Genomic DNA, 21,160 nt, shown 5'->3' on the forward strand with positions numbered 1-21,160 from the left:
AAAATGCATTCTATGATCCAGGTTTCAGTGCTGGCACCAGATACCACTCACCTGGGCAAGTGGCTACTTGCTTATTGGTCAGCATCTTTTCCCGTCTTGCGTGTGTGAAATCAGGGAGGGTGAGTGGTTTTCCTGAGTGAGTCGAGGCTCGGGCTGGGACTCCTTTTAGGCCCTGGGATTTGTCGGGCGCGTGGTTCAGTGCAGTTCCATGACGTGATGTGAGATGGGCTTGGTGGGGGCTGAGAAGGGAGACATCAGTCAAGGGGAAGGCAGGCTTTGCCCTCGAGGAATTTGAACGCTAGGGGGGAGTGTGAGCTGATGCCCAGGTGAGCCAGGCCAGGTGAGCCCAGGTCCTGGGTCTCAGGGTTGGCATGCCTGGTTCTGCAGTGGCAGGGTCTGTGAAGAACGGCTTCAAGGAGGAAGCCCCTTTATTACCACCCCACGTGGTTGCTCCCCACCAGCCTGGGGCTGCCCTCCAGGCCTCCTGCGTTTCTGAGGTGCCCCTATCAGCAGAGCCATCAGACCCACTTCTTTTCTGCTTTCTCCTGACCCTCTCATCTGGGTCTTTAGACCAGGTCGTTAGCTTTTTAGGGACGTTCAACCAGAAGCATCTCCCACTAAAAGGCTCCTCTGTGACCCATTCTTTTGCAAACCTGAACCTGATCCCCCAAAATACTACAGGACGGTGCATGGTTCCTCCCTCGGAGGAATCTCTTTCAGAGCTTTGTTCTAGGCCCATCCCAAGCTGGACAGCCAGGGCCTCAGGGTTGTGTCAGCATCAGCCAGAAGGGGCATGGTGGTCCCTACATTTGCTGCTAATCTGGGAAAAATATTTAAAGGACATTTTACTTGTCAGAATCCAAAAAAAATGCCCAGAGGAACACATTAGGTCCAAATGGAGTTTTCGAACTTTGATATAGGAAAAAAAAAGTGTCCCATTTTACCTGTCCCACATCATTCCTGCTGGGACCAGATCTGTGAGTTCCTAATCCCAAAAGAACACAATTTAAAAGCCTGAGGACAGTTAGCTTAAATTTTTGGCACATGCCCCAAATAAGTACCAACTGGCTTTCTCTGAGATGCTCCTAAAGTCCCCTTCCTTATGACCCTGATTCTGGAATTCCAGTAGGAGATCTTAGGATTGTTACTGTGGCTACACTGTTTCCATGAGAATGTGCTTTAAAAAGCGTTCAGCCCTGTACGAGTGTACAGATTTGAACATTTGTGATCACTCATCTGAAACTCACACACAATAGATTGTCCTCAAAAATGCGCAGACCTATTACATGGCTTGGTTTTTACTCTGTGTTTATTTTGGTAAGGAATACTGAAAACCTGCCAACCTGCCCCAGGAGTGTGAGCCACTCCTGATTTCAGAATTGCCAGGCCTCCCTTCTGGTAGAACCAGTTCTGAATCACCATTACAACCCCTACGGGAAAGTATCCTAGAAAGCCGGCTGGAGCTAGACACGTAGGAATGAGCCTCTGTCCCTTCTTACCCAAATTTCGGGAGATGGAGGCTGGCCGTTTCAGACCTGGGGTGGTAGGGAAAGAAATGTGTTGCCAAGTTCCAGTGCAATTTCTGTTCCCCGTGCTCTGCCTTTCCTTGTGGATCTGAAACATTCTTTCACTTAACTCTCTTTCTGCAGGACTTCCTCACTTTACCAGGCAGCCTGAGAGCATGAATGTCACCAGAAACACAGCCTTCAACCTCACCTGTCAGGCCGTGGGCCCGCCTGAGCCTGTCACCATATTCTGGATTCAGAACAGCAGCCGTGTTAACGAAGGGCCTGAAAAATCCCCCTCCGTTCTGACTGTTCCTGGTAAGTCCGAGCTGTGTGGTTCATTGGTCATGTTCTCTCTAAGAGAGGAAGGGATCAAAATTTGGTGACCACTGCTGTGCACCAGCAACGAGCAGTGGAGGAGGATGAAAACACAGCTGTGGCAGCTGAGGTTAGGGGCCGGGTGGCTGGGAAGGCAGGTAGGAATCTGAGGGGTGAACGTTCACAGGCCAGGGCTGGGAAGTGGGTGAGTGCCCTGAAGGTGTCTGTGGTTAGGCTGAAGTGGCCAGAATACCCGAGCCCAGGCAGTGGGAGGCCCACTCACATCTCCCGTTGTAGCTGTGGCCTTGCTGGCCTGGCAGGTCCTGCACTTCAGGGACCACTGATGTGAAGGCCTCCGTGAGATTTGACAGCAAGGAAAATGCATTGGTCACGGGGCTGTTGTGGGAAGATTGAGTCATTGTGGGATTGTGGCTGCATTGACAGTCAGCGTTCATCTTGGTTTCCATCTGAACGGGAGTGTCCAGCTTCATTCCCATCACTGCTGAGTGCTCTTAGAGTCAATGCCATGGATGTTGCCCGTGCTGCTAAAACCAACGGGCTCTTCTTTGGCGCCTCTCATTGCATCTTTCAGCAATATCTGCCCTAATCCTTCCTTTCTTCGTGCATTCAGCAAATGTTCTGTGAGGGACTGCTCTGTGCCAGAGGCCGTTCCAGGCACTGAGATCACAGTGATGAACTTCTGGAGACACTGTCTTCCTGGCTTTCTTCCCACCTCGCTGCTCCTCCTCTGCCCCTGCGGGAGTTCTGAATTTGGGGCGTCCTAGCGCTCAGTCCTGGGCCCACTTCTGTTCCCTCTGAGACACTCCTTCCTGGGAGAGTTCCTCTCAGCCCCTGGCTTCAGTACCATCTGTGCGATGATGACCTCGAACTTTGTGTCTCCACCAGACCTCTCTCCTGAGCTTCAGGCTCCTGTATCCAGCTGCCTTCTTGGCATTGCCACTTACTGGGTATGTAGGCGTCTTAAAATGAAATTCTTGATTTTCCCCCCAGACTTGTTCTGCCCCAGAATTCCCCATCTTAGTAAATGATGTCACCATTTGCCCATCCTTCCTCCTTCTCCTTTTCCACATTGAATGTGTCAGCAGTTCTGTCAGTTCTGCTTCTTCAGTGTATCTGGAGTCTGTCTTTTCTCCGTCTCTGCTGCACTGCCCTGGTCCGTGTTGCTGCCAGCTCTTGCCAACACTGCTGCTGTAGCTTCCTAACTGATCCCTTTGCCTCCAGCCTTGTCCCCACTCTAATCCACCCACCTCAGTGGCAGATCACACATCATCCACCTGCTGGAAACTCTTCTGTGACTTCCCATTGTCTTAGACTGTCATTCAGAGTCCTTCTTGTCCCTGCCCCTAGGCCCTGTATGCTCTGGTCCCTGCCCAGTTCTCTCGCTGAACCCCAGCCCACTCTCTCCTCCCTGCTTATTAAGCACAGTCACACTGATTATCTTTCATTTCTTCAGACACGTTGCCCTCCTTCCTGCCTCAGGACCTTTGCACTCTCTCTTCTGTCTGCCTATAATGTTCTTCCATCTGCCCTTCGTCCCATGACACAACTCAAATATCACTTTTTCAAAGAGGCCTTCCCTGGTCACTCTTAACGATTTTAGTTAAGATACCCCAGTATTGACTCCCCTTTATTGACTCACGATCACATATTCTTGTGGACTTCCTTCATTGCACTCATCGCAGTCTGTAAGTACCCTGTTTATTTTTCCAGTCTCCTCGTCTGTCTTTCTAGAGAACATATCCTCAGAAGGACAAGGACTTTGTCTCCCCTGAGGCAGTGCCTGACTCATGGTAATACTCACTGAATACTTAGGGCAAGATTGGGTCAGCAAGTGACTGCTAGCCCCTGGGTCTTGTCTCTGAATCACTTTTCTGACGCCTGACTCCATGAGGAACATTACGGTTTTCTCTGCCTCTATCTGAGTTTTCTTTGAGTTTCTCCAAGGAGTTGATAAGCAAGTGACTTCTTTGCTCAAAATCAATTTTAAAAATACATTCACCCTTTCTAGCATGGTTGCTAGGAAGTCCCGTAAAGAAAGATTTTTTTCGTGGAGGTAAAATCGACATACAGTTAGATGCATAGAACTTAAGTGCACAACTCAGTGAGTTTTGATAAATGTAGACACCCATGGAACCACCTCTTCAGTCAAGATATAGAACATTGCCGTCACCTCAGAAGTTCCCTCGTGCTCCCTTCTGGTCAGTGCCCACCTCCCCCAGGGAACCTTGTTCTGACGTCCATCATCATAAATTAGTTTTGCCAGTTCTTGAACTTTAAATAAGTGGAATCATAAGTATGTATTCTTTTGTGTCAGGCTTCTTTCCCTCCACGCGGTGTTTTTGGGATTCATCCACACTATGGTATCAGCAGTGTAATTTTTATTGTTGATAGTACTCTGTGGTATGCATCGCTGTACTTTGTTTATCTGTTTGGTGAACATTTGGGTTGTTTCTGGCTATTGGCTATCAGAAATAAAGGAGCTCTGAATATTTGTGTGTAAGTCTTTCGGAGGACATATGTTTTTACTTTGTCTTGAATAAATAGCTGGGAGGGAACTGCTGGGTTGTGTTACAGATGTATGTTTAACTTCTAAAGACACCACCGAACTGTTTGCCAAAGATGTTGCCTCGAGTTACATTCCCAGTGGCAGTGGGCGAGAGTTCCAGTTGTTCTGTCCACAACCTTGCCAACATTTGATATGGTTAATGGTTTTTACAAATTTAGACGTTCTAGTGAAATGGTAAATTATTGTGGTTTTAATTTGCATTTCGTTTCCCTGTCTAATTTTAGATTAGATTTAGAAAGGATTTGTTTTAGCATCTTTTCTTGTGCTTCTTGACTAATCATATATCCTTTTTGGTGAAGTGTCACTTCAGGCCTTTTGCCTGTTTCCACATAAATCTTAGAATCAGCTTGACAGTTTTTCCAGAAAAGTCTGCTATGATTTTATTTGCAATTGTATTGAATTTATACTTCAGTTTAGGGGGAGTTGACATCTTAATAATATCAAGACTTCCAATCCATGAACACACTCTCTTCGTTTATTTAGGTCATCTTTAATTTCTCTCAGCAATTTTTTATAGTTTTTGATGTAGAGGTCGTACCTGTCATTTGTTAAATTTGTTTTTAAATATTTTATGTTTTTGATGCTGGTAAGTAGCATCTTTTGTTTCATTTTGCGATTGTTTACTATTAGTATATAGAAAATACATGGACTTTTGTATGTTGATGTTACATCCTACAACCTTGCTAAATAAATTCACTTATTAATTCTAAGAGGTTTTTTTTGTAGATTCCTTGGGTTTTCTATCTAGACAATAATGTCACGTGCAAATAAAGATAGTTTTACTTCTGCCTTTCCAACCTTGTCCTTTTATCTCTGTTAGTTTCCTTATTTCACCGGCCAGCACCTTGAGCGCAATGCTGAATAAAAGTGGGAAGCATGGACATCTCTGTTCCCAATCATCAAGTGTGATGTTTGTTAACTGTGGGATTTTTGTAGGTGCCCTTGGTTAGATTGAAGAAGTTTCCTCTTAGTCCCAGTTAGCTGAAAAGTTTATTTTTTATCATTATGGGTGTCAAATTTTGTTGAATTTCTTCTCTGCATCTCCTGAGATAATCATATGGTTTTTCTCCACTATTCTTTTAATATGTTAAATTACATTGATTTGATTGTCAAATGTTAAACCAATGTTGCATTATTGGGAAAAACTCTACTTGGTCATGATGTAGTATAGTGGATTCAATTTGCTAATATTTAGTTAAAGATTTTTGTATTTATGTTTATTCTGTTTCACCCCAAAATTGGGTAACCCCAACTGCATGTACTGCAATTCAATTCTGATACAAACTGCGGGGAGTTCGTGCAGATCCCGTAGGTTAAGGACAAAGCCTGCCACAAGACGGCACTCACTTCGGGTGCCAGCTACAAGTCTTGGGGGGTCCTCAGGCCGCCTGCACTTCTTACTGACCGGCTATAAATTTGGAGGTTCGCATGACCCCCTCCAGTTTGATAATTTGCTAAAACAACTTGCAGACCTCAGGAAAGTGCTATACTTAGGATTATAGTTTTGTTACAAAGGATACACATAGGGTGAGGGCTGGGAGGATCCCGGATGCAGAGCTTCCATGGTCTCTCGTGGAATTAGGGTGGCACATCACTTAGGGTGGCACCCTCCTGGCACATCAAAGTATTCACTGAACAGGAAACTGCTGAGCTTTGGGGTCCAGAGGTTTTATTGGAGTTTCATTACATAGATACAATTGATTAATCATTGGCCATGTGATTGAACACAACCTCTAGACCTCCTGCCCCTCCCTACAGGTTGGGAGGATGGGCTAGTATCATGAGTCTCAAAGCCCCAACCGTCTCATCACGTGGTTGGTCATTCTGGTGACCAGTCCCCGTCTTGAAGTTATCTAGGGGCCCATGAGTCACCTTGTTAGCATAATACATCCACTTGAATCCCTCAGGAAACTGCAAGGGACAAAAGCCAAATTCTTTATTATACAACAATGTTCATGTGGGAAATTGATTTGTAATTTTATTATCTCAGTTTTTGGTAACAGGCTATTGTGGATCTCATAAAACTACTTGGAAAGTGTTCCCACCTCCTCTGTTTTCTGCCAAGAGTTTAGTCATTTTGGTGTTATTTTGAAAAGACATGCATAAAATTCAGTGGAGGCTGTAACCTCTTGTGTTTTGGACACTTTATTTCTGCTAATGCAGTTTGCATTACCTTTTTGATGAAGGTTAATGTATTGGTTAATGTTGAGTTTGAAGTTAACTGAAATTCCCAGGTCTTTTTTTCTCATTAATTGCTGCAGAGTCAAAGCTGTCCTCCTCCTTGTATGTATATTGAATTGTTTTTGAAATCTCAGCCTAGCGTTTGACATTTATGCTTAACAAAATTTTATCCATTGTCCCAGCCTACCGAGGCCATTTTGAACCTTGATTCTCTCATTGGATTAGCAAATCATGTTCCTGCTTTGCACCGGCTGCCTTTTTTGTCTCTTCCAAGCCATTAATAGAAATGTGGATTCTAATCTAACTGAGGGCAGAGCCCAGTGGCCTATTCGTAAAGGCATCCTGTGAGTTGACATCCATTCATTAAGTCAGCTCTCTTGGCTACCTTTCAGGCAGTTGTAAATCTGCTTAATTTTATTTTTTCCACCATTTATTTATCCATCTTGTCTTCTGAGATGTTCCTTGATACATTGGGCTAATAATTGTCACAGAAAGACAGGAAATCACTTTGGAGTTTGCTTTGAAATCAGACTTGACTTCTTGTTGGTGAGCTGACCTCCTAGGTATGACCATTTTCCATATTCTTATAGGCACCAATTTTATAACCCCCCTCTTAAATTTTGCTGTGGGTTTCTATGTCTCAATAACTCTGTACTTACAAGAATCAATGTCATTTTCTTTATGAAAATAGGGACAAAACCTCTCCATCTCTGTTTTTCTAGAACTTTTCCTCTTCTGTATATTTTCTCAGAAATTAGAAATGTGTTTCTGTGATAAGATCTGCAAATTCTTATAATACTCAAGGCTATATATAATTTATCTCAGCTTAGAGGTCTGACTTATTTCTAAATGGTAATATACCCTTACAACTGTATTTTGGGTTTCAAGTTCTTTACAATTTTCATTTTACTTTCTTTGACTTGAAGATTTTTTCCATTGGTAGAAAGGATAGAAATAAAATAGAAATTGAGCAGTTTAAAGTGCGTTTTAAAATAACCTTTATTGTGATGGTGGTTATCTGAAGCTACACATGGGGTAAACTTACGTAGAGCTGTACACACACACACACACGAGTCTATATCTAATTGGTGAAATCTGAATAAGCTCTGTGGATGGTACCAGTGTCAATTTCCTGGTTTTGACAGTGTATTAGAGTTATTTAAGATGTTAACAGGGGCCAGCCTGGTGGCGCAGTGGTTAAGTTTGCAAGTTCTGCTTTGGCGGCCCGGGGTTCACCAGTTCGAATCCCAGGTCTGGACATGGCACTGTTTGGCAAGCCATGCTGTGGTGGCATCCCACATATAAAGTAGAGGAAGATGTGCATGGATGTTAGCTCAGGGCCAATCTTCCTCAAAGAAAAAACAAAGATGTTAACAGTGGGGCGGTAGGGTGAAGGATACAGGGAACTTCCCTGTATATTTCTTTACATCTTTCTGTGAATCTATAATTATTTCAAAATAGTTTTTTTAGTACTCTATTTTACATAATTATGAAATGATTTTATGTTAAAAATGTAGAAAATTCACTCAAGTATGTTTAGATCTTACTACACATTTACAATTACAATGAAAATACCGATTGATTCCTTCCAAACTTTTTCTCTAAGTATATGTTTGTGTGCATATATATGTATATAAGTGATTTTCCTTCAATTAGCATGAGAGTACAGGTGCAGATTGCTTTCATGTTGTAAAACATTCACATCATAGTGACATACCAAAGCGAAAAGTGAAGGTCTCCCTCTGATGTCCACACTTTCACCCCCCTGTACAGAGGAGACCAGTGTCCACCATTGGTTCACTTCCTCCCGGGCCCTTTCTAGTCCTTGAAATACACTCATATATGTGCAAATACACATCCATCGCCAAGACATGTAGATCTTTCCACGTAGGTACTCATGGGCCCATCTCATTGTGACAATTGCTTCATTGTGTGGGTGGACCATAATTTATTTAACCACTCCCTTGTTGATGAACATTTAGGTTGTTTTAACTTTTTTTTCTGTTACTTATTGCAGACATCTTTGTTCCCATATGTATTTCTTCTCTGAAAACCTTGCTGGACACCACATCCCTGTCTGTGCACCCACATTGTCTCTTCTGTAACTCTGGTGCCCCCCTAGCACATAGAAGCACAACCATCTGCTTGTCTGCCCCCACCCCGGGTTATTAATATGTGATTATTACATATTAATTACTAATTAGTTTAATCCCCACCACCCAGCACAGTGCCTGCCACATCAGAACCGTGTGAATGAATGAATGAGCTACTGAACAAATGAATGAGTTACAAACATCCTCTGAGTCTTAGATCCCTTCACTGGGACAAAGGGACATAGTGATAGTGAAGTAACTTGTATTTGTATCATTATTTTTGCATTTAAACTCTTTCTCATCTCTTTTCTAACCAGTTCTGTGAAATTAGTAGAACAGGATTTTTAAATATCCATTTGCGGACCCCAAGGACTTCAATAAGTCCAGGGAGAAAGAGCCCGGAGTGCAGGCTTGTGCTGGACTTGTCAAGTCCTATCAAGTCAGCTATATGCAGACTGTTCCCAAGCAGCTGAATTTTGTAACATTGTAAAAGAACTACATAAAAAGTTATTCTTATTTACATCTTTTTTTTTTTTTTTTTTTGAGGAAGATTAGCCCTGAGCCAGCATCTGCTGCCAAATCCTTCTCTTTTTGCTGAGGAGGACTGGCCCTGAGCTCACATCCGTGCCCATCTTCCTTCTTGCCAAGCAGTGCCAGGTCCACACCTGGGATCCAAACCGGCAAACCCCAGGTCGCTGAAGTGGAACGTGCACACTTAACCGCTGCACCACTGGGCCGGCTGCTACATGTGTTTTGAATTCTGAGAACGCTTTAGTGTGATATCTGAGCCCCTCCCAGGGGTTCATGTTTGGCGAACTAGGTGAGGAGGCTGTTGTGACGAGAGATGCCTTAAAGGGGCTTTGGCCCAAGCCAAGCCTCACTTGCTGATGTAAGGCCGTGAGTGTCTGCAGGGAGACGCCTCTCTGTCTTGAAATTAACCTGAAGTAAACTTTTCTGATCCCTTCTATGGATAGAATGTTAATAAGCAGGGAAGTGGTTTCAAGAGCCCTGATTGTTAACGACTGCTTTGAGCAAGCACGTTTATGAGCAGGAAGGTCATATACTTTTTCCCTCTTGATATCAGATTTTTTTTTCCCTCTGTGATGTAAGAGCTGTCTTTAACAGACATGAGCAAAGAAGTACTTTGTCTAAAGGGCGCTACTGAGTCAACAAAGCCAGTCTCAAAGGTTACAAGCTATGTGATTCCATTTATATAACTTTCTCCAAATGACAGCCTTATAGTGATGGCGAACACATCAGCTCTTGCCAGAGGTTATGATGGGGGTAGGATGTTCCTGAAAGGGGTAGCATGAGGGAGCTTCTCTTTGGTGATAGAACAGTTCTGTATCTGTACACAAATCTATACCTGTAATAAAATTTCTTCGAACTATACACTCCCCGCCTAAAAAAACCCAGAACACAAATTGGTGAAATTTGAATAAGGTCTGTTTTTTAGTTAATGGTATCACACCAAGTCACTTTCCTGGTTTGGATCATTGTGCTATGATTACATCAGATCTCATCGTTAGGAGAAGCTGGGTGAAGAGTACACAGGAACTCCGTACTACTTCTGCAATTTCTTGTGAATCAAAAATTATTTCAAAACAAAGTTCTTTTTTTTTTTTTTTAAAGAAGCTTTGTCATGGGAAAAACCAAATCCCAAAATAAAGAGCAGAACTGCAAAAAAGCTTTTGTTGCGGGTGTTTCGTGGCGGAATGCATTAGAGGTTAGTGGTTAGGATCCCAGCTTTAACACGTGGACTGATACCACTTCGCCATTCTGTGTCCCTGGGCAAGTGACTGCCCTTCTTTATAGAAAATAAGGATGATAACAGTATCCACTTATGGAACATTTATGAGCATTCAGTGAAATAACGAGTGGAAAGCCCTTGGTACAGGGGCAACCTGCAGGAATGGCAAATGCTATTTGTTAGAAGTTTTTGTGTTGTTTTTATATGCGATGGTTACTAACTCAGTATCAATTTTGAGCTTCCTTTCTATTAAGAGTGATGGACTTATGATGGTCTTTCTGGCTTTTATTTTTTAAAAATGCTTACATTTAAATCTACAGTTAGGCAACAGCTAAGCGAGCTTCTGTTTTAATTAGTTGGATATAATTATTAATATTCATTGTAATAACATCAGTAAAAATAAGTAGAATTTATATGTCAGTTCGTAATTCTCACAATACTTTCTGTAAAGATTGACTTTGAACCTGATAGCAAGCTGTGATAAAGTTGGGCATTTTTAATACTCATTTTACAGATCAGGAAAAAGTCTGGAGCAATTAAGGGACCTACTTGCTTAAGGTCTAGTCTTTATATGGTAACTGTAATGATCCTGATAAAACATGTTAGATCATGTTTCTGATCTGAGCAGATCAGGTTTCTGCTCAGAGCGGTAGGTGTCCCATCCCACTTAGAGAATGAAACAAAGCCCTAGCCTACCTTTTCCCTCTGCCTGGAACCTTCCCCCACTCCCCCCCCACCCCCCTCCTCTGTATAAACTTGGCCCATGTCCTCACCCCAAGTCTATCCTCAGAAAACGTTTCTCAAGGAGCCACCTCTGACCCGCATGTTTAAAATCACAACCCACTTCCTCACCCACCCTTGACCCTCTGATCCTCTTCTATTTTTCCATAGTACTAATTCCCTTCTGATGGAGCATGCAGCTTAGTTATTTATTAAGGTTCTTACTTCTCACCCCCATCCCTCCATGAGAATGTGAGCTCTGTGAGGGCAAGGATCTTTGTTTTGTTCATGGATGAATACCAAGTGCCTGGGAAAACATTTGACGCAGAGTAAGTACTCAGTAAATATTTGTCGAGTGAATGGATTCAGGGCAGATAGTAAGTTCCAAGTTAATAAGCTACTTCATTTATGCAGCATATTCTTCTATTTGTTGCCTCTTTTCATAGAAAAATGGACACTAGGGGGAAAAAAAAAAGGACAAGATTGCTTAATCCAGAACTCAAAGAATTAGCCTAACTGTGCTCTTTTTTAAAAGTTGCTTCGTCAGTGATTCTGATTGTCCTTCCCTCAAGGGAACATCCTGTCCCCAAATATTCCTTAAAATATCTTTCAGACCTTGTGTCAGAAACTCTCTCTTTTTAAGCCAGCAGAGGACCAGGCGAGAGGGGCATGGACCACCATAATGGAGCTAAGTGATGTGCAATGGAGAGAGGGGGATGGCCGGCTGGAAGAGGAGGCGGCTCAGGGAGACTGGAGGCTCCAGCTGCTGGGGCCGTGGGGAGACAGTGGGTGGCAGGGCGGAGACTGGGCGGGGTGGGAGGGGGTGGATGATCTTCTCCCTGGAAAGCCACAGGGTTTGGGCTATAAAACTTCACGGTCTATTCCAGTCCTGGTGGTTATTGTTCATCAGAGGGAGAACAAGAAGGTGAGGAGAGCTGTCTTTCCTAGCGCACGCTAGCTGCTGTATTCCACCCAGGCTTATAAGTGAGTCTCTAGTTGGGAAGCTAGTCCCATTAAATAAGAAACGTGTAACTGAATACATTAAGCCAAGAAGACTGTATTTGGCCTTAAGCGCCCATCTAGTTTTGGAGAAAGTTAACTTTGGTTTGAACCAGTTTCCATTTCTCTCTGCTGGCATCTCTGAGGGCTGTGGGCATTAACCACCTCAGACCATGTGGAGAGCTGCTGTCATACGTGGTTTGGCTGCTTCTGGGCACTTGAATTGGTGTGGGTGCCTGGTGCCAGGGAGTTTTCTGCAGATTGTTTTCCTGACTTTGTATACACTTTGAAAAGAAACACAAAGAGGAAAAGTGACTTCCTGCTTAACCTAAAATCTTGTCCCTTGATAAGCAGTTTCACTTTCCGCATTGATAAACCTCGCCCGGACGGAAGGACATTATCTTTCTTTGGGATCATAACTGGGTAACAGACCTCAATGAAATAAACTCATCGTCTCGTTTTGTGGCAGGGCCGCTCCCCATCACAGCTAGTTGGGAATGGAATTTGTAGTTTGTACTCAAGTGTTCCCCAAGAGTTTCGACGAGAGAAATTGAAGTCAAATGACTGGTTTTAACCTGTAAATGTCTGCTTGAATATATAAAAAATATAAGTTGTGTAGCAACTGCCTGTATTTTCTGATTGAGCCAAAGTCGGCTTTTCTAAATATAAGCCAGGTTTTGTTAAGTTCACGGAGCCTGATGAAATGGGCATCTCCTTTGGGAGCTGGTGACCTGGAAGGTTAAAAGTGATACTTCAGCATGAACATTGATGTGTCCCAGGCCTGACTGTGAAATAGTGATCGGCAGAACGGGCCCCAGGTGGTGGCTTAGAGGGATGGGTGTCTTGATCCTCATCCAGTGTGGGCCCTCTTTCCTAAAATCAGTGCCTGACAACGTGCCCGAAGTCCAGATACTGCGCCACTTCTTCTTTTCCACCTCCTGCTTCCCCATCATCTCACCCACACTTTACAAAAGAATAAAGACCTCTGGCTTGTCTGGGGTTACTGTGGGGCCTCGGTTCTCAAATGTCTTGGTCTCAAGATCCCTTTACAGTTTTAAGAATTATTGAGAACCAAAGAGTTTTTTTTTTAATGTAAGTTACATCTGATGATATTTACTGAATTATAAATTAAAACTGAAAATTTTAAAAAACAAGAATACTTAAGCACATGTTCCAGTAGCTAATAGAGCTATGACATCATCACATATCATACAGCCTCTGGAAAATTCCATTATACATTCCTGAGATAATGAGAGTGAAAAGGGAAAATAACATATTATTATTACAAAAATAGTTTTCACCTTAAGACCCCTAAAAGGGCTTCTGGGACACCCAGGCGTCTCTAGACTACACTTTGAGAATATATACTACTATATCGGCTCGAGGTTAAGAAATTTCCAGACCACTACAATTTCCAGACCACACAAATACTAAATTTTGTTCAGCAAAAGAGTCACCTTTCCAACAAATTTTTACATTTAAGAATTATCTATATTATTTTGATCAGTTGTGCCCTAATAATAGTTGTAAGGACAGTCAAGCTAGAAGAAAACTTTCTTCCAATTTCAGTGTAAATGTGTATTTTTCTTTCCAAGAAGCATCATAGGGTGATTAATCAATAACTTTCAAACACACACATGAATGCCATTAGGATAAAATTCTGCAGGGGAAAGAGAAAAGTCATAATGGAAAACTTCTGACTGCTGGGGGAGCATTGTTTCAGAGGATAACACTGGGTCTCCCATCCTAGTAGTGTGTATGTTGCATAGGACCCTTTAAAGGAGTTTTACTTTAAAATATCAGGGTATTCAGGGTACTTGAAATTACATTCTTTGCAGCTGTTTAAATTATGAAACATTTAGGATGCAAACCTCAAAATGTGTGAGAGGCTGCGTATATTTTTCAGAATTCTTTGGGAGGCATAAAAGCAGAAGACATGAAGACCACTAAGGCAGAATATTCACACGTGTGCTTTTATAGATGTGGCTAACGGGTTGGAAATAAATATTCCTCTTGAATGAAATAAATATTTTCTCAACCATCACACCGACTATTAGCAGTTTCATCTCTCACTGGAGAGGAGGTGACCAAATGTGAAAAATGATGAGTCCTACCTGGAATTTTAGTTTCTTGGCGCTTGGAATTGTCCAGAGAATCTAATGAAGCAATCTAGTTTAGGATTTTCCTCCCGTGTGAGGGAAATACTCCTCATCTTGGAAAATTGAAATACCTGAAGTAGCTGTCACATTCAGATATAATGTTATTTTAGAGAAGTAAAAAGTCTCTACAGAATTGTAGGACAGAGATGGACAGGTTCCTTTCCCCCTTGAGGGGTGGGCCGTGTCTAGTCTGCAGAACCAGGACAAACTTCCAGCTGGATGGGAGAGAAAAACCCAACAGTGCTGATTTTTCTGTGCACTTCTAACCCCTGAGGAGAAGCACCGACATAAAAGAGATCAGATTTGCATTTCTTCCTAGAACTTCTCCCAGACCCGGTCCTCTGGCCACCTGGTGCAGCCTCGGCACAGCATTGGGCATGTGGGCATCCAACATGGCTTAGCTTGGCTGATGCCCGCTGGGCTTCCCTTAATGGCTCGTTCCTCTTTCATTTTTCAAATATTTAATTACTCCATTAGTGACAAACTTTGAATTTCAAAATTATCAGATGGAAAATTTCCCATACAAGTAGATGGATAGAAGAAAACAAAATAAGCTTTTCAGGCAAGAAGCAAATGATGGGATATTTTCAAGAATTTTATCTGTCTTCAGTTCATGATTTGAACTCTGTGCCAGACGACACCTTTGTGTGCCAGAGATAGAGAAGTTTCCAGATTCAACTAGATGGTATGTTTAAAAAAATTTAGAATAGTTTTAGATTTATAGAAAAGTTGTGGAGATAGTGCAGAGTATTTCCATAAACCCCACCCCCACCTTCCCCTGTTATTAACATCTTACATTGATGTGGTACATTTGTTACAGTTAATGAACGAATACTGATGCATTATTTTTAACTGAAGTCCATACTTTATTCAGATTTCTTCAGTTTTTACCTTTTATCCTTTTACTGTTCCTGGATTTCATCTAGGATTTAGTTGTCCTGTCTCCTTAGGCTCCTCTTGGTTGTGACAATTTCTCAAACTTTGCTTGTTTTTAATGACCTTGACAGTTGTGAGGAGTTACTAGTCAGGTTTTTCTTAGCGTATCCCACAATTTAGTCCTGTCTGATGTTTTTCTCATTTTTCTCATGATTAGATTTGGGTTATGTGTTTTCGGGAAGAAGACCACAGAGGGGAAGTACCATTTGCATCACATCATGTCGAGGGCACATTCTGTCCACAGGACTTATCACTCTTGATGTTGACCTTGATCATCTGGCCGAGGTAGTGTTGGTCATTTTCTCCACTCTAAAGTTTTTCCTTTATTCCCCTTCCATACTGTCCTTTTTGGAAGGAAATCACTGTATGCAGTGCATACTTAAGGAGTTGGGAGTTATGCTCCACCTCCTTGAGGGCAGAGCATCCACATAAATGATTTGGAATTCTTCTGCATGGGAGATTTTTCTATTCTTCCCCATTTATTTAATCATATATTTAGATCAATGTGGACTCATGGATGGATGTTTATTTTATACTTTGGGTTAGTTACAGCCCAATGCTACTTCATTTATTTTCCTGCACAAATTGTTCCAGCTCTGGCCATTGGGAATTCTTTCAGTTGGCTCCTGTGTCTCTGTGCTCACTCGTGTGTGTGTGTGTGTGTGTGTTGTATGTTTGTCTTATATTTAGCTCCAGGCTCATCCTGTATGTTTCAGTCTGAGAACCAGCCATTTCTCCAAGGAGCTCTGGTTCCTATTATTGGAGAATAGTATTAGAAACCAAGACCTGAGTTAATTCTCTTCCTTTCTATTTAAAATTAACGAATCAATTCTTTTTTTTATTTCTAAGATGGCTTTAAACCTCTGAAATGACAGAATTTTTCTTCATTCAGCACTAGTGTCTTCTCTTCGAGGAATAATAATTCCTTGTGTTAATATAATGATTCCTTATGAATTGACCAATTTTTACTATTAAAAAAGGATTCATTATGACAGGTCATCTGAAATTGTAAACACTGTGACTTTTATCCTGCTGTTTCTGGTACTCATTCTGAAGTGTCCATAGTGTGTGACATAGTATGTGCTGGGGGGCTGAGCAGCAGGGGACTGTCGGGGTGAGCCTCAGAAACCACTTTTCTTGGTATTAGGGCCAGCAGTTGCCATACCTCCTTGCAGAAATTTAAAAATTTAAATGATGCTGCTTTGGTACCTAACGTCTCACCATCAGGGAAACATAAAGGATTTGACTGAAGAATAGCTGCCTTTTAGGCCCACGGTTGCCTTGCTTCTGGTGCCTAGAGTTTAATCCCTTGTTTGTTTTTCAAACACCAGCACACTTTTTAAATTAACTTTGCGTTTACGGCTTGAAGCAATGGACCGAGAAGTAAAAGAACGCTGACAACAGTAGGAGTCTGGCAAATAGCAGCCTGTTTCTCCGTGGCTGCTCTCACCGGGTCTCCTTCCACTCCAGGTCTGACCGAGGCAGCGGTCTTCAGCTGTGAGGCCCACAATGACAAAGGGCTGACCGTGTCCAAGGGCGTGCAGATCAACATCAAAGGTAAGCAGCGGGGCCAGGTCCCCCGTGCGCGCGTGTTCTGGCAGCTGGTGGGGAGACAAGCACCAACTCTGCAGCCAGCTGCCCGGGTTTGGGCCCTTGCTTCCCCACTGACTTCCTCTGTGACCTTGGATAAGCCACTTCACCTCTGTGGCTTCAGTGTTCCCCTCTGTGAAATGGGGATAAATACAGAACCTACCTATTCTTGAGACTTAAATGAGATAATGCAGGTAAAAGCACTGATGGGAGTCCCAACAGTGTCTGGCACTTACTCTTTGATAAGCATTAGCTAGTTTCCTTCTGCTGAGTCTGAGAAGACAATAGGCTGAAATGTGTGCCCTTGATCATCTTAGCTCCTGTTTTCATTTTTCCCTCTTCCACCCTGAACTAGTCCCCATTGCCCCAAAGAGCCCCTGGGGGTGTGGTGGCTTTGGGCTAGAAGGAAAGGGCTCTCTCCTTCCCAGGGCAGCTGGAGTTGAATTCAGCCAGTGTCCACCAGCTGCTCTGAGGGAGGGAGAGTGGAGCGGAGAGCAGCTCAGAGTCACTCTTCTCCTGGGGCCCAATGCTCCTGTCCCTCTTTCTCCTAATCTCCCTCTCCCTCCTGCTCTCTCTGAGCTGGGATATAACATAAGGGGAGACGTGTCTGAAGGTCCCCCAAACTAGTGGAGACCTTCTATTCCAATCACCTGCCTCTTCCTCCTCCTTCTGTGGCGTCAAAGGTGTTTAAACCCGAAACTTGAAAGGAAAACCTAGAAGTAAATACTGTCTCTTTATCCCTTTTCAAATCATCTTCCTTACGCTCTCATAGAAATTCAAGCAAACTTTACGTTTTAGTATTTGTTCTTAATTTAAGAGAAGCAAATATTGAGTTTGTATTCCTTTTGGTCTTATCCCTGGGGAAACAACATCACGAGGAAGAAGCAGAATGTGTTTAATAATGAGTTGAAGGTTGGGTAACATACAGCAGGGGACTTAAAATTACAAAAGGAGTGACACTTTAAAACACTACTGATGTTTAGTTCCAGCAAATCAACTCAGAGGTGGTGAGAGGGCATTTTCTAAAGTCCATTGGAAGAAAAAAGTGAGCACACTGGAACTCAGTACTGGAGGGGAACTGTATCACTTCCTTCCTTCGTGACCAATCCCATTAGAACAGTTTTCGAAAGACACGTTGGGAATTTCAGGAATTCAGGAGTGGGCCTAAATTTATAAAGACATTTTCAGAAACATCTTAAAATATAAAAATCCATAAAATGAGAAGCACTTCTTTAATTATATGCTTCCTCCAGAAGGTCAGCTAAGATTTTTTTTTTTTAACAATGCCTATTTTCAGAGCTTATGTTCTTGGCTTTCATTTATTTAAAAATTTATGTCAAAGCAACCAAGACTCCCTTCTTCTAATCTGTTATTGACTGTAGTCTATGTGGCTATATTTTCATCTGGAAAGGCAGATATTTTAGGGCAGTTCTACAAATAATCTATTTAGGGAAGTGAGTCAAACAAAATGCTGATTCTTTCCCACTCGCCAAGTTGCATGTCTACTAGTAAAACCGAAGCTCCTCAACACGGTGCTCAGTGTGCAATTAATGTGGTCCCAGCCCTCCTTCCCCTTCTCTCCTGTCCATCCTATCATCTACGCCCTTTACTAGAAGAGGGAACCGAGTTTAGAGAGGGCTTTTAACCATGCCTAGGGCCCTACAGCTAGCCAAGTGGTGACCACAGACTCCCCAGGCCCTGTGGCACTCACCTGGTCCACTTGCTGCCTCCCACAACCAGCCTCCAGTGTCCTGCTGAGGGACACAAGCTCTGGGGTCAGGCAGAGTTCAAGTCCCCATTCAAAGGCTTACAGCTCTGTGACCTGTGGCAACTTTTTAACTCCTCTGATCCTCAGTTTCCTCATCCATAAGTGGGAATTGCAAGACTACCTCTCTGATAGGCTTCTAGTAATGATTCAATGAAGTTCATAAAGTGCTGGTGCATCGTAAGCACACAGAAACTTTAGTCGTCGTTTTTGCTGGTAAGTATGATTATTACTATTAAGTAAGAATTAAATTTAGCACAAGAAAATAGGATTCCCGAAACAGTGGATCCTTCTTAGATTCTAATTGAAGTACCTCTCCACTTGCACAAGTGGCCGAGGTCATCGCAAGTTCATTATGGTATCTCCTCCCCTCTCCCCACAGAGCAGATGCAGTTGGCTCTTTTGCTTGAACTGACTCACCTATTTCCTCAGCCTAGGAAGCCGCTCCTGCCCCAACACACACACACACACACACACACACACACACACACACGCACACACTCACACACGCACACACTCACACTCCCATGGCACTCCTCTCTTCTTGGTACAGGGTACTCCTGGTTACTATGGGTCTCCTCCACTGGACCGTGTGTTCCTCGAAGTCACAGCCTTGGCTCTTCATCCCCGTTTAGAGCACTAGTGCCCAGCAACCTGCCCGCACACAGTAGGGTGGTGATCTCGAGCTCAGGGAAGGAAATGTGTGTCTATCTCCATATCCTCTTCCAGCTGAAAGTGCTCGCTTCATCAGTGGGCAGGAAAGCAGGTCTGCATTCCACTTCTCCCGCCCTGGCGGCACCTTCCTACCCCTGGAAGACCGATCTGTAAGCTAACACCATTACCCTCAGGAATAGGGTGGCTCTTTTCTAAAACTTGTGTTCAGTTTTCTAAATCGTAAGAAACAGAAGCAGGCTTGGTATAACGGGTTTGTTTGGTAGCCGTCGCCTCCCGTGGTTTATAATTGTGTTTGTGTGTCTTTGTTTTTTGCGTAGCTATTCCCTCCCCACCAACGGAAGTCAGCGTCCACAACAGTACCGCACACAGCATGCTGATCTCCTGGGTCCCGGGTTTTGATGGCTACTCCCCGTTCAGGAATTGCAGCATTCAGGTAAACCTCTCAGGTGCAGACGGAAGTAGCTGTTTGGTGTCTGTGGGTTTACCTGACTTTTCTTCTTCCTGAGGATGGGCGCTGAGCATTCAACACCTCCTTTCAGAGTCCCTTGACCTCCCCGCTGCTCAGTGTCTGCCGCGCATGCGCCAAGTTCCAGCGTTCTGCCCCGGGATGCCGCCTTCTTCCTGTATGTGGTCCAGGGCTCAACCAGAGGGAAACATGTTTATAAGACAGAATATCATGAGACCAGGGAGGATTAATTTGAAGGTACGAAAACGTGTCCCTAAATTAGGACTGGCTCGTGACCAAGACTTCAGGAAGCCAGGTACTTCCCAACCTGGATCCTCTGGGCTGGTGGCCATGAAGGACAGACAGGCAAGCACGAGACAGGTCATCTTGGCTGCTCAATGTAGCACCCTGGCCTGTGGCTCTCGGGGAAACCTGGGGATTACCGGCCTTGCAGAGACTTCACTCATTTTTAACCACTACCTAAAATCAGTAGAAAATAGTGCTGTAAGAAATACAGGTTAGCCATCCTAAAATGATACCTTGCCATGGTGTAGCCTCTGCTCTGAGTGTTTATAAAAATGGAAAGCAATAACTCTACCCTTCACTGAGTGCCCACAATGGCCTAGAGACTTTACAGACATTATCTTACTCAAAACCCACGCCAGTGCTGCAGGCTCAGAGTGCACACACAGCCTGTGAGTGACAGAGTCAGCATTCAAGCCTGGGAAGCTCTGATGGCCAAAGCAGTGCTCAGAACCCTCTGGTCCTCCATGTCTCAGGACAGACATGGTGCATGCGAACAGGTAACTGAACACGTATGGATCATCCACTGAAAACGTGGGTGGATTCTGCCTTGGACTTGATCATACAGTGGGGTTGGGAATTGTTCTTAGTTTCATAAACGTCTCGTCTTATTAGTTAAAAACAAGTTAACCTGACACAGGCCAGTCATGCCAACTCAGCTTAGAGAAATGACTTCTGAAGAATTTTGTGTTGACAACCAGGTGTTTTTAGTACCAAATGGAATTGGTTTCTCTGCTCTTGTTGCCTCCCCCTCTTGTCTAACAGCTGTTCCTTCTCTGAAGGGTAAAAACATGTATTATCCCCAAAATAGCCTCCACCCTCACCTTGCCACCCCCAGCCTTGCTTAACTCTTACCCAAGTTTATTTGTAAACCTCCCCAGTGTACTGGAATTAGGGGTTCTTATTGTGTCTACAAAGTCCTCACCAGGGATAACCTCTTTTTTTTTAATGGCTTTTTTTTTAGATGTGTTTCACATACATAACATCCACCCATTTAAAGTGTACAATTCAATGGTTTTTAGTGTATTCACAGAGTTCTGCAACCATCACCACTATCTGATTGTGTCTATATTCATAAGAGATATTGGTCTGTAGTTTTCTTGTGTTAGCTTTTTCTGGTTTTGGTGTCAGGGT

At 43.3% G+C, this 21,160-nt stretch overlaps 1 protein-coding gene across 6 annotated transcripts in view; it reads left to right on the top strand.

The window, feature by feature from the left end:
- MERTK (MER proto-oncogene, tyrosine kinase) overlaps window positions 1–21,160 on the top strand; it is a 124,574-nt gene that overhangs the window by 58,526 nt on the left and 44,888 nt on the right. For all 6 annotated transcript variants that reach the window (XR_011525899.1, XM_070572136.1, XM_070572137.1 and 3 more), the window contains 3 exons: window positions 1,650–1,823; window positions 16,719–16,805; window positions 19,596–19,711. Coding sequence is in view for 5 of the 6 variants with exons in the window: in XM_070572136.1 (XP_070428237.1) it covers window positions 1,650–1,823; window positions 16,719–16,805; window positions 19,596–19,711 (377 nt within the window). In the remaining variant the exon portion in view is untranslated. The remainder of the gene's footprint in view (window positions 1–1,649; window positions 1,824–16,718; window positions 16,806–19,595; window positions 19,712–21,160) is intronic.

Source organism: Equus przewalskii, chromosome 14 (genome assembly GCF_037783145.1).
Source record: "Equus przewalskii isolate Varuska chromosome 14, EquPr2, whole genome shotgun sequence".
Classification (NCBI taxonomy): Eukaryota; Metazoa; Chordata; class Mammalia; order Perissodactyla; family Equidae; genus Equus; species Equus przewalskii.